At 39.8% G+C, this 15,848-nt stretch overlaps 2 protein-coding genes across 6 annotated transcripts in view; one reads left to right on the top strand and one right to left on the bottom strand.

Annotated features, from left to right (window-relative positions):
• Window positions 1–15,606, top strand: part of LOC125451988 (piezo-type mechanosensitive ion channel component 2-like) — a 645,421-nt gene extending 629,815 nt beyond the window's left edge. For all 4 annotated transcript variants that reach the window (XM_059646233.1, XM_048529830.2, XM_048529829.2 and 1 more), the window contains 3 exons: window positions 8,659–8,738; window positions 9,423–9,615; window positions 12,349–15,606. In XM_059646233.1, coding sequence (XP_059502216.1) covers window positions 8,659–8,738; window positions 9,423–9,615; window positions 12,349–12,601 — 526 coding nt within the window. In that variant the 3' untranslated portion in view covers window positions 12,602–15,606. The remainder of the gene's footprint in view (window positions 1–8,658; window positions 8,739–9,422; window positions 9,616–12,348) is intronic.
• Window positions 1–15,848, bottom strand: part of LOC125451989 (probable aminopeptidase NPEPL1) — a 67,835-nt gene that overhangs the window by 13,723 nt on the left and 38,264 nt on the right. The window contains exon 13 of one of the 2 annotated variants that reach the window (XM_048529833.2): window positions 443–4,094. The exons of the other annotated variant lie outside the window; for it this stretch is intronic. Within the exon in view, the coding sequence (XP_048385790.1) occupies window positions 4,039–4,094 (56 nt within the window). The 3' untranslated portion in view covers window positions 443–4,038. Of the gene's footprint in view, window positions 1–442; window positions 4,095–15,848 lie in introns of those variants that run through there. 2 annotated transcript variants of the gene reach the window in all.

Here is a 15,848-nt window from a genome sequence, read left to right as displayed (position 1 = left end):
ACTTAACTGCCTCAGAGCGCTAGCAACCCGGGTTTGATTCCACCCTCGGGTGACTGTGTGAAGTTGTCTGTGTGTTCCCTTGTCTGCGTGGGTTTTCTCCGGTTGCTCCGGTTTCCTCCCACAGTCAGTCTAAAGATGTGCAGGTAAGGTAAATTGGCCATGCTAAATTGTCCGTAGTGTTCAGGGATGTGTAGATCAGGTAGGTTACAAGGGGTTGGGTCTGGGTGGGATGCTCTGACATTTGGCGTGGACTTGTTTGCAGATTGTTTCCACACTAATTCTATGAATTGCTGAATGCAACAAGACTATAAGCATATTCATTCTAAATGTACTCTTAACAGCAACATGGAACTATAATATGACAACTGGTTTTATTTGAACTGATTCAAGCTTTTATTGTCACGTGTACACAATTACAGGAGTACAGTGAAAAGTGAATGACATCACCGCATATTGTGCTATCTTAGGTACAAATGTATCTCGGTACAAAACTTAGATACAAGTAATAACACAGAAACAAAGTTATAAAGAAAGCATAACCATTGTTCTTGGCATAAGTAGAAAAATAAAGAAATAAAGTTAAATGTTGATGCTACAGGTAACTTAATTGAGTTTTTTGAAGAAGCAGCAAAGAGGAATGATGAGGGCAAAGCAGTGGATATGATCTAGATAGACATCAGTAAGGCATTTGACAAGGTTCTTTGAGGTAGACTGGTTAGCAAGGTTAGTTCACGTGGAATGCAAAGGTAGAAGACAGTAGGTGGTGGTGGAGGGTTGCCTTTCAAACTGGAAGCCTGTGACCATTGGTGTGCCATAAGGATCGGTGTTGGGTCCATCACTTCATAATTTGGATACGAACATAGGAGGTATGGTCAGTAAGTTTGCACATGACACTAAAATTGGAGGTGGTAGTGAACAGCGAAGAAGGTTAACTGAGATTCACTTTGGAAGGAGTAACAGGAATACATAGTATTGGGCTAACAGTAAGATTCTTGGTAGTGTGGACGAGCAGAGGGATCTCAGTGTCCATGTGCATAGATCCCTGAAAGTTGCCACTCAGGTGGTTAAGAAGGCGTACGGTGTGTTAGGTTTTACTGGTAGAGGGATTGAGTTTTGGAGCCATGAGGTTATGTTGCAGCTGTACAAAACTCTGGTGCGGCTGCACTTCGAGTATTGCGTACAGTACTGGTCACCACATTATAGGAAGGACGTCAAAGCATTGGAAAGGGTGCAGAGGAGATTTACCAGGACGTTGTCTGGTATGGAGGGAAGGTCTTAAGAGGAAAGGCTGAGGGATTTGAGGCTGTTTTTGTTAGAGAGAAGAAGGTTAAGAGGTGACTTAGTAGAGACATACAAGTTGATCAGAGGATTAGATAGGGTGGGCAATGAAATCCTTTTTCCTCAGATGCTGATGGCTAGCATGAGGGGACATAGCTTTAAATTGAGGGGTGATAGATATAGAACAGATGTCAGAGGTAGGTTCTTTGCTCAGAGACTAGTTAGGGCATGGAATGCCCTGCCTGCAACAGTAGTAGATTCGACAACTTTAAGGGCATTTAAATGGTCATTGGATAAACATATGGATGATAATGGAATAATGTAGGTTAGGTGGGCTTTAGATTGGTTTCACAGGTCAGTGCAACATCGAGGGCTGAAGGGCCTGTACTGCGCTGTAACGTTCTATGTTCTAGAATACAACAGATGTTTTGATCAGATGGGCCAATGGGCCGAGGAGTGACAGATAGAGTTTAATTTAGATAATTGAGAGGTGCCTTTTTGAAAAGCAAATCAGGGTAGGACTTTACTTTTGACGGTAATGTCCTGAGGATTGTCGCTGAACAGAGACGTTGGAGTACAGGTTCATTGTTCCTTGAAAGTAGAGTCACAGGTAGATAATGAAGAAGGCATTCGGTATGCTTGCTTTTATTAGTCAGTGCACTGAGTGTAGGAGTTGGGAGGTCATGTTGTGACTTTACGGGACATTGGTTCAGACACTTTTGCAGTATTGTGTGCAATTCTAGTCTCCCTCCTACAGGAAAGAAAGAAAGGGTTCACAAAAAATTTACGAGGATGTTGGCAGAATTGGATGGTTTGAACTATATTAAGAGGCTGAATAGACAGGGCCTGTTTTCCCTGGAGCATCTGAGGTTGACCTTACAGAGATTTATAAAATCAGGAGGGGCATGAATAGGGTAAATAGCCAAGGTCTTTTCCCTAGCATGGAAGACTCCAGAACTAGAAGGCATAGGTTTAAGGTGAGATGGAAAAGATATAAAAGGGACCTAAGAGAGAACTTTTTCATGCAGTGGGTGGTATGCAGATGGGCTGAACTGCCAGAGCAAGGGGTGGAGGCTGATATGATTAACAACATTTGAAAGGAATCTGGATGAGTATATGAATAGGAAGGGTTTTAGAGGCCAAATACTGGCAAATGGGACTAGATTTATATAGGATATCTGGTCGGCAAGGATGAGTTGGACCAAAGGCTGTTTCCATGCTGTATTTCTCTGTGACTCTATGACTGTAAGTGGAAAAATAAAGGAATAAATATAAAAGCTCAACAGTCTTTTTTAAGTGCGCTCCTTGCGAAGGCTCAACCTCTTCCACTTCGGGCCCCTGTCTGGGAAACTTCAGGCTTCTCTCTCAACGCTGCAGAAGGCCAGGGGAACTCACTTATTGACATTTCGGACTTGCTGTGACCACATTAGGCTCAGGCCCATATCCACTTCCATGCATCAGATCTGCAGCCCACACAGCTCAGGACCCATGGTCAATGCCATGCTTCCCATAATGCCATTGCCACTGTTCCCACTCATGTTGGTGCTGCCATCTTCAATAGCTTACTCACTTTCTCCTCCATGCCATTTTAGGTATACACGTATTAGGTACAAAACTGAGGTACAAGTTATAACAGACAATCAAAGTCAGAAATAAAGCATTACCCTTGGTAATAAGTAGAAAAATGAAAAAAAATCGCTGCCGGGTCCCGTGCTCTCCCCTCCTCGCTGCCGGGTCCGGAGCTCTCCCCTCCTCGCTGCTGGGTCCCTATCTCTCCCCTCCTCCCTGCCAGGTCCCGCTCTCTCCCCTCCTCCCTGCCAGGTCCCGCTCTCTCGCCTCCATGCTGCCAGGTCTCTCCCCTCCACGCTGCCACGTCCCGCTCGCTCTCTCTCTCTCCTCTCCATGCTGCTGGGTCCTGCTCAGCTTTATTTATATTTCATTAAGATGTTTCTTTATTGCATAACAAGCGCATCATGAAATTTCTTAAGACAGTTAATGAACACAGGGACTTTTTACTACAGCAAGACCTTTCATTTATATGGATGTAAAAATGAGGTTTCAAAGAAGCACAATTAAAATATAAGGTTGTGGAACCAAAGAAAGAGATACTAGTAGTGGTAACTGGTTCAAAGTGATACGTTTCATGAATGATCTTAACGTAGAAGAGACAGATGGTGAAAAGGAGAATCATGGAAGTGGTGTTGAGGCAACCAATAACGTGGACATTAGATGTGATAGCAAGGCAGTGGTGAAAGAAAAAAGAATAAAGAACTTGGTGCTGGGAAAGGTGAGGGCGTTGTAAGGAAGAGCAGTTGTGGTACTCGAGAAGGTAATGGTGATAGACAGGAGTTACAATGATAGGGACAAACATAGCCACAGAGGAATTTTAACATAAAGAATGAGAATTTTGAGTTTGGGACCTTGGGATCTCAAAAACGATTGTGTGAGCAAGAAACAGGCAATGAACAAGTCGAACTGAATAGAACTTTTTTCTTTTTTTTTATCCACTCATCGGATGTGGCCATCGGTAGCAGGGCCAGTATTTGTTGCCTATTACTAGTTGTCCTTGAGAAGGTGCTGGTGAGCTGTCTTCTTGAACCTCTGCAGTCTGGAGGTAGACCACAATGTTGTTTGGGATGAGTTCCAGGATTTTGACCAAGTGATACTGGAGAAATAGAAATCTCCATGTCTGCATAGTGAGTGATTTAGAGAGGAACTTGAATGTAGTAGTTTTCCCATGTATCTGCTGCCTTTTTCTTTTTAAATGGTATCAGTGTTGATTAGGAAGGTGCTGGCTAAAGAGCCTTGGTGAATTTCTGCAAAGAAGAAGCAGAATTTCAGATGAAAACAGCAATGCTTTCTCAAAGATGGAAGGAATGGATAATCTCAGACTCGAAGTGACAATGACATTGCCTGAGTTTTTCATCTACAGATGTGTCAAAGCAAGAATGGACATGGGTTACTCTAGATGGAAATATTATCTTGCAAATTCAGTTCAGGGTCTAGTGAGTCTCAACACTGTGAGCAATTTGGTTTAGCTTCAATATGAAGATACTTACAGTTTCAGGGCAGAAGAGAAGCATGGTGGATGGGGAACTTAATTGGATAAGAATCAAGAAATCTGTTAGTATCTGGGGTTGCAAGGCGTAAGCATGGCTGCTGACAGGAAGGAGTGGCAATCTCTGCAGGAGACCAAGTGTCAGAGGCCAACAGACTCTATGACTGGAAATTCTACTTTTGCAGCTGGAAATTCATTCCAGAAAGGGAAATATTGGGATGAGGCTTTGTGGAGGATGAAGCAGTTTGCTGGCTGGTCTATCTAACCAACCATACGGCAGTTAACCCGTTTAGCTTGTTCCACTGTTCAGGATCATAGCTGCTCATCAACCTCAACATAGAACTGTACAGGCCCTTCAGCCCACAATGTTGTGCCAACCCATTATTCTACTCTAAGATCAAACTACCCTACATACCCTTAATTTTTACTATCCTTCATGTGCCTATCCAAGACTTGATTAAATGTCCCTAATGTATCTGACTCCACTATTACTGCCGGCAGAGTAATACACACATCCACTACCCTCTGTGTAAAGAACCTATGTCTCTGTAACATGATTGTCCCATGTTCCTTTCACATTGCTTGATATTATTAGCACCCAAAATTCTGTCAGGAATTTCTGTCTTGAGCATTCTTAACTAACTACATTTCTCAGCCCTCTGTTGTAAAGAATTCCAAAGGTTCACTATCCTCTGAGTGAATACATCCTTTCTGATGTCAGTGGTAAGTGACTTGCCCCTTATTCTGAGACCTTGGATTCTCCTGGTTCAGATTCTTCCAGCTGAGGGAGATAACCCTTTCTGCATCCATTCTATCCAATGCTTTAATGATTTTTAAGGTTCAGTTAGACCACCTCTCATTCTTTTAAACTACAAAGAATAGAGGCCCAGTTTATGCAATTATTTAGAAAGTAAAACTCATTGAATTGCTCCATTAGGGGATGAGGGTGGGGAATTAATGATATTAATGATGTTATGGCCAGGAGTGATGGACATTTATGTAGTGTAGGGGACACAGTGAAGCACCCCATGAATACATTCTGGGCCTAAACCACTCTCAGTAGCCTTCAACATTGAGGAGTGCAGATTCATCAGCTAAGAGTTATCAGTAGGTGGTCATCAGTTGGAGGTGTCCTCGCCCTTGTTTGACTGTATCTCACTCCTGATAGGTCTGCTTATAAGGTGGGGCATATTCAGCGATGGTGGAATGCCTGAAACATTGCATGATCCTGTGAGTATGATACATACCAACGTACAAAATAGAGCAGAATTTGACCATTTGGCCCTCAAGCCTGCTCAGCGGTCCTGTAAGATCATGAATGATCGATTTGTGGCTTGAATTTCACATTTTTATCTATCTGTGATAAGCTTAGTTTCTTGTTAGACAAAGCTATCAATCCTCTCCATCCAACTTAACACCATTTAATGACCCTGCCACTCCCATTTTCCTAGGCGATGAGTTGCACAACCCTCTGAGAGAAAAGATATTCTCATCTCTGTCCTAAAATGGCAATGTCTAATTTAAAACAATGCTCCCTAATTCCAAATTGACCTACAAGAGAAAACATTCTTTCCCCGTGTACCTAACTAAAAAGAATCAGGATGTTAGACCGTTCAACCCAGTCACTCCTCACTCTCCTAAACTTATTGGAAATAGCCTATCTAATATTTTAGGTTGTTGCTAATGAGATTGTTGGGTGCCCTTCTAGTTTTAGCTATTTTGGTAATTGGAAAATGTATTTTTATTTTGTGTTGTAGAACATAGAACAGTACAGCACAGCCCTTTGGCCCACAACATTATGCCAAACTTTAACCCTGAGATATTGTGCTGAACTTTAACTTGTGACTGTGGAGTAATGGGACCACAGTGACAGTGTAGTCAATCCTTCAACCCTTGCCAGAAAAGAATTTAGAACAATTTGAGGTGATCTTATTAAAACATATGAGATCTTGAAGGGACTTGACAGCCTCGATGCTAAGCCTTGTGGCCTTAAACTTTGGTTAGAACTATTTCCACAAGAAGCATTCAAAATTCTCTACAAAGAGCAGTGAAAACTGGGTCATTGAATATATTCACTGTTCAGTTATGTTTTTAATTAACAAGGGAGTCAATAGTCAAATGGAATAGAGGCCACAGTTAGCTCAGCCACATTCGTATATAATAGTAGTGGACCAGGATGAGAGTCTGAAATGCCTACATCTAATTCTTGTGCTATATTATTGTATTCTTGCAGGTCACCCCACCACGAAGCAAGGATAGCATCAGGACAAGAGATGGGAGGGGGAGCGTAATGGTGGGGAAAGATTGGGGACAATTTCAGAATAAAAGGCTGTAATATCAGCCTATGTTGAGGTGAAATTATTCCACCCTAGGGGTTGTGAACCTTTGGAATACTCTACTATCCCTCCACTGACATATTTAAGACTGTGATAGAGAGATATTTGATATCTCAAGGAACCATGGTTTATGGAGAATGGTAGGAAAGTGGATTTGAAGCCTGAGTTCAGCCATGATCTTACTGAAATGCAGGGCTGTCCAACTCCAATCTTTGTGTGATGATAAGGTGTAGAGCTGGATGTACACAGCATCAGAGAAGCATGAAAGCTGACGTTTCGGGCCTAGACCCCTTCTGAAGATGAGGCTGGGGTATTGCCAAAGTGAATGAAATACAAAGCAGTTGAAAACATTTAAAACTGCCCTTGCGAGAAAGAATTGTATACCTGAGGACATGCAAAAGTCCTTTACAGCCGAATAGTCCTCGGGTATACAATTCTTTCTCGCAAGGGCAGTTTTAAATGTTTTCAACTGCTTTGTATTTCATTCACTTTGGCAATACCCCAGCCTCATCTTCAGAAGGGGTCTAGGCCTGAAACGTCAGCTTTCATGCTCCTCTGAAAAAGTCCTTTACAGCCGAATAGTCTTTTTTAAAAGTGTAGTTACTGGTAATGTAACCATGATAGCCAATTTGATTTCTTTTTTATCTTGTAATATCTTGCAATAATATGCAAAATATAATGACTAGTTAGTTTTTAGTCAGATTGATTGAAGGATAAGTATTGATCATGAATCTGAGAAAAAAGTGCCTGCTGGTCTTGACTGATTGATTGATTTATTGTCACGTGTACTGAAGTACAGTGAAAAGCTTTGCCTATGAGTGATACAGGCAGATCATAGCAAGCAAAGGAGGTACAGATCAAAAAAAAGACTTACAGGCATACAAGTTGCATTGCACAGGGCATACGCTAGGCAAGATCAACGTTAGCAAAGATCAATCATTATTTGAGGCTAGAGAGTCCATTCATCAATCTGATATTAGCTGGGAAGAAGCTGTTCCTGAACCTGCTTGTGCAATGCTTAGGCTTCTATATCTTTTGCCTGATGGAAGAGGTTGTAGGAGCTCATTACTAGGGTACGAATGGTCTTTGATGATGATCTGCAGCAGTGAGATGTGTAAATGGAGTTCATGGATGGAAGGTTGGCTTCCGCGATAGTCTGGGCTGTGCACAAAACCTTCTGTAGTTTCTTGTAATCCTGGGCAGAGCAGTTGCCATACCAGGCCATTATACACCCGGACAGTATGCTCTCAGTGATACATCGGTAGAAGTTTGTTTGGGACCTTATGGACATGCCAAATTTCCTGAGCTACCTAAAGAAGATGAGGCATTGCTGTGCCTCCTTGACTGTTGCATCTACATGGGAAGTCCTGGATAGATTGTCAGTTACTGTCACACTGAGGAACCTGATGCTCTCCACCGTCTCAACCTCAGTTCCATTGATGTAGATGGGGGCATGTTCTTCTCTTTTCTTTCTGCAGTCAATGATCAGTTCTTTAGTTTTGCTGACATTAAGGCACAGTGCCATGGGATCTCTTGCATCCAACTGAGGGAACAGGTGAGGCTTTCATTTAATATTTCACCTGAGAGATTGCACTTCAATGGAGCATCTTGTGCTCACATTGGATTATCAATCCACAATTTTTTGCCCAAGTTTTGAATGGAATATTCATCCACAACTTGATGTCCTCAACTGCTGTAGTAAATTTGACAGTCTTTACAAAGTTGGAACTGCTTCTGCACTGGGATGTCCTGGGGTCAAAATTGTCTTTGATGTTTTGAGAGCAGAATTTTGCCAGAACATCATTATTTCACTTGTCAGTTAACTCATCAATTAACCTTAATTGCAGTACCCTCTGCTGGTGAATGATGTAATTTTCTGAGGCATTGTAGAAATTTAGGGCCATTATTTAGATCGTTAAGCAGCAAGAACAAGTTTTTCTTATTTATGACAAACTACATATGAATAAAACTGTTTTTATATTACAGAAAAATTGAGAATATATTTCCAAACTACATTAGGGCTCCCAGTGATTCTGAATCAAAACCTGTGAAACAACTTTATGAAAGTAAGTCTGCATATTTAAAATGCTCCATACAGAAATATGGTTAAATTCTAGCAGGAGGTAGGAGTTGCTCTGAAGAAATTTCCAGTGTTTCAATTCAGTTACTAATTGAGCTGAAAATAAATTTATTATAACTCTTAAAAATGCATCCATATGTTGGAATTGTTCACATTTCTGATCTTTCTGTCATAAGTGACAAAAATCCAATTTGGTTTATTTCATTTTCTAAAATGCCATTATGGCCATTCTTTCACCTTGACTATGTTGAAACCAAAACTTACTGCATCTTCTCCCTACTTGAACACCTTCTTTGCCAAACTCTCAAAAATATTTAGTTTAAATTCATTCTTAAGATTCAGATAGCATCAACATGGCTGGTATTTAGTGTCCATCCTGATTATCCTTTTAAATGATACACACTAGGCTTTTAGGAGGCCAGTTAGTAGTCACCAATGATTCACAATTTCTGACTTTCCATAGTCTTCATTTTTATATTTTCAAACTTTAAAGGCCAAGTTTGATGTCACCTTATTACCTATTCATCTATATTTTAGAAGTTTTACCTTTTTCCAAATTTTGAGACATCCTGAAATGGTGTTTGTCTTTTATTACTTACAACAAAGGTATCAATAAAAATATGTAACTTTGTTTCAATATAATGTTTGTTGCATTCAATTCCCTCAATAGATGATGCTGACTACTGTGAACTAATTGTAAAACTGGTTCAGCAAGGAAACTGCTCTTCAGACCACTGTCAGGAATGGTGGACTGTTAATCAGTCTGAAAGATTCTACAGAAATGATGATAAAGAAAGCCTTGAAATTATTGTATTCAGTGATAAAGTTAGCCCACCTAGCCTTGGATTTCTTGCTGGTTATGGGTAAGATGAGATTTTGTTTAGTTTTTTTGATACATTTAAAATGTTTTTGTTATAATTCATTGTTACTTAATGAAAACTTCAAATATCTTGGCTTTTCCCACATGTACGCAAAGTTAATTTCCATTCATTTAGGTATACATGCATCATTATGGCACTACAGAGTCCTCAGAAACATAAAATAGAATGGATTGGGCTGCGCTGCTGGTCACATTTGACCCATCCCAGAGGCCATTGGCATGAGCATGTCATGCACCAGTACTTTGAGGAGAGGCTGATGGGGATGTCAATCCCTGAAACCTTGTGACATTCATCCACAGCCAAATATACATCAGCCACAAGCTGGTGGTTGCAGATATCAGAACAAGTGACAATGCTACTTTATGCTTGACAGAATGTTACTCTCTCTCTCTCCTTCCTATATTTGAATAGAATCCCTACAGTCCAACAAGTCCACACCAAACCTTGGAGCATCCCACCCAGACCCATCCCCCTTATAACCCACCTAATCTACACCTCCCCAAACACGACAGCCTGTTTCCACACTGTAGGGAATCTAATCTAATTTAGCATGGCCAATCCACCTGACCTACACATCTTTGGACTGTGGGAGGAAACCAGAGCACCCAGAGGAAACCCACACAGACATGGGGAGAATGTGCAAATTCCACACAGACAGTCGCCTGAGGCTGGAATTGAACCTGGGACCCTGGTGCTATGAGGCAGCAGTGCTAATCACTGTGCCGCCAAAGTGCTGAAGCACTTCTTAAGTATTGAATGCACTGAATCAGAAGAGGTGTCATTGGTGTCAATCAAGAGATCCATGTTCACATCATTTACAGCTTGTACATTACGTCTTAACTGTTGGTTGATAATGAAACAGGATAAGGCAGGAACATACTGTCATCGAGAATTCTCCTCAGCAATATGATCCAGCATTGCCACATCACAGCCCACTTATGATTAGCTCAGGGAAAAAAAGCATATCTGTCTCTTGATACTTTCAATTTTGTTCCCTTGTATTGATTGTCACTATGTCTTCAAATCACTAAAACGGAATGTCAACAAATATGTTTGCCTTACCTGGCATAGCTGAGTAGGTGGAGAAATGTAGATGCAATAAATGGAAGGTGTGATACTTAGAAAGCACAGAAGTAGAATACTTCAATGTTGCACAATTGTTCTGAGTGCTAGAGGTGTTGTGTATTGAATAGCCTGAAGGATGGGTAGTTCACGAGGTACAAAATTTTTTAAAAAATTCAGGTGTATTGACTAATTTTGATCACCCAAACAAAGCCATTAAACTTGCTCCAACATTGCTGCAAAATCCTCAAAGCCAGACACCAGGACTTCACCTGTTCACCAACACACATTACTTTCAGCCTCAGGGGATATTTCTTGATGGCTCATAACGTTCTGCTGAAGCATAACATCTATATTCCTCTCAAACACCAGCATAGCATCTGTAAATTGCAGAGCCCTCTTCATCTCATTTTAACCTTTTGAATATGCCTCTTTCTTCTATCATTGTAAGAGGAGGTGTTAATTTACCTACATGTCGGTGAAAGCTAGATACACAGTAAGGGAAAGAAACGGAACAAAAACAAAGTTGCTGGAAAAGCTCAGCAGATACGGCACTATTTGTGAAGGGGAAAACAGAGTTACTGTTTTGGGCCTGGTGACCCTGCCTCAGAACAGAACTGTGTTCTGAGGAAGGGTCACCGGACCCAAAACATTAACTCTGTTTTCTTCTTCACAGATTCTGCCAGACCTGCTGCGCGTTTCCAGCAATTTTGTTTTTGTTCCTGATTTACAATATCCACAGTTCTTTTGGTTTTTAAGAGAGAAAAAAATGCATTTGTTACATTATTCTAAGCTTTCAAAATGAATAAAGAATAACTCTCAAGTTAATAATAATTGCAAGTTAATAAGAGAGGTAGATTTTTATTTTGAGGGAGCTTAGGTGATGTTAGAGATAAGATTTAGTCTCTAAGGAAATTTGGGGCAGCACGGTGGCTCAGTGGTTAGCACTGCAGCCTCACAGTGCCAGGGACCTGGGTTCAGTTCCAGCCTTGGGTAACTGTCTGTGCGGAGTTTGCACGTTCTCCCTGTGTCTGCGTGGGTTTCCTCCGGGTGCTCTGTTTCCTCCCACAGTCCAAAGACGTGCAGGCTAGGTGGATCGGCCATGCTAAATTGCCCATAGTGTTCAGGGGTGTGTGGGGAATGGGTTTGGGTGGGATGCTCCAAGGGACAGTGTGGACTTGTTGGGCTGAAGGGCCTGTTTCCATACTGTAGGGAATCTAATCTAATCTAATCTAGTAGATGCTAGTTGGGTGAGAGTGCCTGCAGCTCCATTTCTAGAAATGGGCCCTTTAAAATCTTATCAAAATAGTCAGGGCCTTAGACGTGGTCTTCCAGAGTCTAGCTGATGGTCAGTATTGCAAAGGAAACCTTAAACAGGCATCAGGTACTTACTACATATATAAATGAACCAGCTGTTGAATGCATGGGCATTACATGCCAAATTTTTGATCTTTACCAACTTCAGTGACTTTCATGGCTCATGATAAGTCTGTACTAACTATCTGACATATATTTAAGTTGAGGGTGCTAAACAGCCTCCTAAATGTTGCATAGCCAAATTGCTTGGCTCACATCTTTTCAACTCAAGAAGGAAACCTTTTCTGAATTTCCATTGCCTACCTAATGTTTGACACTATTTTTGTTACTTTTCAGCATCATGGGTCTGTATGCATCAGTTGTGCTGGTTATTGGGAAGTTTGTACGTGAGTTTTTCAGTGGGATCTCTCATGACATCATGTTCGAAGAGCTGCCAAATGTGGATCGAATTTTGAAATTATGTACAGATATCTTCCTGGTTCGAGAGACTGGAGAACTGGAATTAGAGGAGGATCTGTATGCCAAGCTTATCTTCTTATATAGATCACCAGAAACTATGATCAAATGGACACGAGAAAAGACAAAATGAAAGCTTCTGCTGATGTGGATAGGGGTATTTTTCTGAAAATAAAACAAAAGCACAATATCATTGAAAAGCTAAGCTATTCACAACAGGGTGACAGCAGCTTTTCCTTATGGAGCCCAGGCAGTCGCACGTTCCTGAAGTCTTCTCTGCCTACAGTCTTCGCTGATACTAAAGACTGGTGCCTGTCCTAACATTCAGCACCAATTGTGGAAACGATTCTGTTGGGACTGAATCTTTCTATTTTTAAGTCAGGCAAAATCAGGGCTTCCGAAATGCTTACCATCCTTGCAGGCATCATCTTTATCAGTCCTTTATATTTCTCTATGCGATGCAATGATTTTGGACTATGTAATCTGCTGTCATTATCACCCAGGCACAGAGGAATAGGACCTGGTGTGATTCAATGGTGACCAAATAATGGGGACTTCACTTGGGAATAAGAATTCTTGGATATCACAGGTCTCCAATGGTGTAAGCCTATATTGACTGGCTTGAGCAAGGAAGATAATTTGACAATCTGTTTTGAATGCCTTATTTTATTTGTACAGTCAAAAGAAAAGTATCATCATGTCAGTGATCTTTCTCAGGAAAAATGTTTATTTACCAAAGGCTTTGTGTCTTCTGCAACTTCATTCCCTTATTAAAAACTTGCTCTTAAGCAAATGCTTTTCCAAGATGAAAAGCCCAGATGATACCGGTGAAAACTCTTAAAACTAAAGGTCAGCAAAATATTCAGAATTAATCGAACTTGCAAAGTCCAAAATCTTCCGGTTGTCATTTATTTGTTTCAACTTCATCAGTAGTCCCCGTAGTTTTATCAGTTTCTTTTTGTGAAGGGCAGAAAGTTGATGATAACTGGATTTTCATTCCAAATTTTGCTACCTCTCCGTAACACTTCACCTTTCATCTATGAGATTTGTCATTTGGGAAATTGGACAATTTATAATTGTTACTGCTTGTATCACTCTTTAACTGATGTTCAGAAAGTACATACTAGTCTAGGGCTATTCCTCTCCAATTTGCTATTTTATCTTCTTGTTGGAATCCATGTAATCTGTTCTACTGCCCATGGTAGCATGCAAATTATCAAGAACTTATTGAGAGACTGTCAGAGAAACAATCATGACTCCCACGTTGTTGCAAGCATATACTATGTCACTCTAGTTTTTGCGCAACTTGAATTAGACAAATAAATTTTGTTCGTTAGCACTAAATAGAAAAAGGCCCAGCTGAGATCTAAACAATTTAGATCGAGCAAAGTCTATGTAAACTTTAAATACACAAATGTTTGATTTCCGTGCCTAAATATGCACAACAATGAAGAGGATGGTAGCATGATCAAGTTCCACAGATAATAGTTGCTGATTTTATATTCTAAATTAATGTTTAAAGAAGATAGTGTTGAGCGCAGTATATAGAATGTGAAATAACTGGAGTCAAAATAAAAGGATGTTATGTAACCGTTCAATATTGCATAATATTCTGACAAAGTAGATAGCCTGCTAGAAAGTATGGACTTCTGTATTGCAGATTTATGATAAAATTTGATTTTGATTACATATTTCCACATGCAAATTACTACTGCTACAACTGTTGAAGCATCCATAATCCTGTTAGAGGGGTACAGGGCAAAATATCGGCCTGATGTATTTTAAAGTTGATTTTATTGACTTACCAACGTGCAAATATGGTTAAAGATACAAAATGGGGAGCTATTTCTAGGTCATGGTATTATTGTTAGCATAAAATCAAAACACTAAAAATCAAATGATTTGGAAAAACCTTTATAAAAAATTAATCCACTACTGCAGCAAGGGTTTTCCACCATAATGTTTCAGTGTACAGATGTAGAATTAATTTTCAACTTGTGTTTTGCAAAATATGAATCTTTAATTCTTAAGGCGATCATTGTTTCATATATATTGTTACTTAGAGAAGCCAGCTCAGTTCACAGCTATTGACATTTGTATCAATAAGAAATTATTAATAATACAAAGGAGGGATTGTAACATAGGTAGTTGAAACATTAGTAGTTTCTCTATTGATTTATCTAATTCAGTAACTGATCAACTATTACACAATCACAGGACAGTTCAATTATTACAGCTTTTGGAGCTCACTGTATTGTGTTTTTCAATTCTTTGACATATTTAAACAGCACTGGAGTCCGGGTTTAATGGGGTTTGAAAATAAGTGTTTGCTTCAAGAGGATCTGGGCAAGAAATTCAGTACCTCAGTAATAATGTGCATGAGGAAAAGTGATGAAATAATTAACCACATGATCTTGAAAAAAATAATTGAGTGGTCAGGTGGTGGGACACAGTTTCTAAAACTACTTTATAGGGTTAAAACTGAAAAAACATAGCTATGTAAACTTGCAAAACTCTACAGTCTGCAATATTACAATTAATGTAACCCTTGAAGGCCATTTTATAATTATCTCTTTTAAAGAAAAATTCATGTGAGAGAATTTTCATATGCAAATGTTAAGAACTTTTCATCTTTTGCAAGAAATTCATTGCAATTCCTGCCACATAGAATGGGGCAGTGGGGAACAACTGTTTCTTCTCTTTTAATTTTCTGTAACTACCTTGGCCATGTTTATTGAAACAAAATAGCAATTTTGATCCTACTTATTGACAATCCAGTTGCACATTCTCACCCTCTCCAACATGTGCACTGTTTCAGATGATTTTAAGTGAATATTTCTGAAAATGAATGATAGTAGTTTGTAAAGTTTTGTATGACACAGGAGTTACGTGGTTCCTCAGTAGATTTCAATATTACAACATGCTAAGGTGTATTTATATTTCACGTTCATTCATAAACTTCTGGAATATGAAATTAGTTTAGAAATTATGCAATAAGCTTTGCTTCTAGTTGGATTAGTCTGGTTTCCCTGAGCAGGATGCTGCCTCCCAGACCCATGATTGTGACCCTGCTGTCAACAGTTACCAGTGGAAATATGTCCCTGTTTTATATTTGTTTCTAAAACATATCACCAAATGATGAACATTTTGAATAAAATTCTTGAAAAATGGATTTTCTCTCACCAGTAGATTTGTGAAATATGATCAGGGCATTCATCCTCGATCTGCATTTGTTGTAAAGTTATCTGAGAATTTAGAGAATTAGTTCAAGTTTCATAATGCACCTGAATTTTCTAGAGCAAGAGCTCATTAAATAAAAAGAATACTCGACAAAATCTGAACGTTTGCAAAACTATTTAAACCATAACAAACCATCTCCC

Source organism: Stegostoma tigrinum, chromosome 5 (genome assembly GCF_030684315.1).
Source record: "Stegostoma tigrinum isolate sSteTig4 chromosome 5, sSteTig4.hap1, whole genome shotgun sequence".
Taxonomy (NCBI): Eukaryota; Metazoa; Chordata; class Chondrichthyes; order Orectolobiformes; family Stegostomatidae; genus Stegostoma; species Stegostoma tigrinum.
Note: the sequence above shows the minus strand (reverse complement) of the source record. Positions and strands in the feature narration are given on the sequence as shown.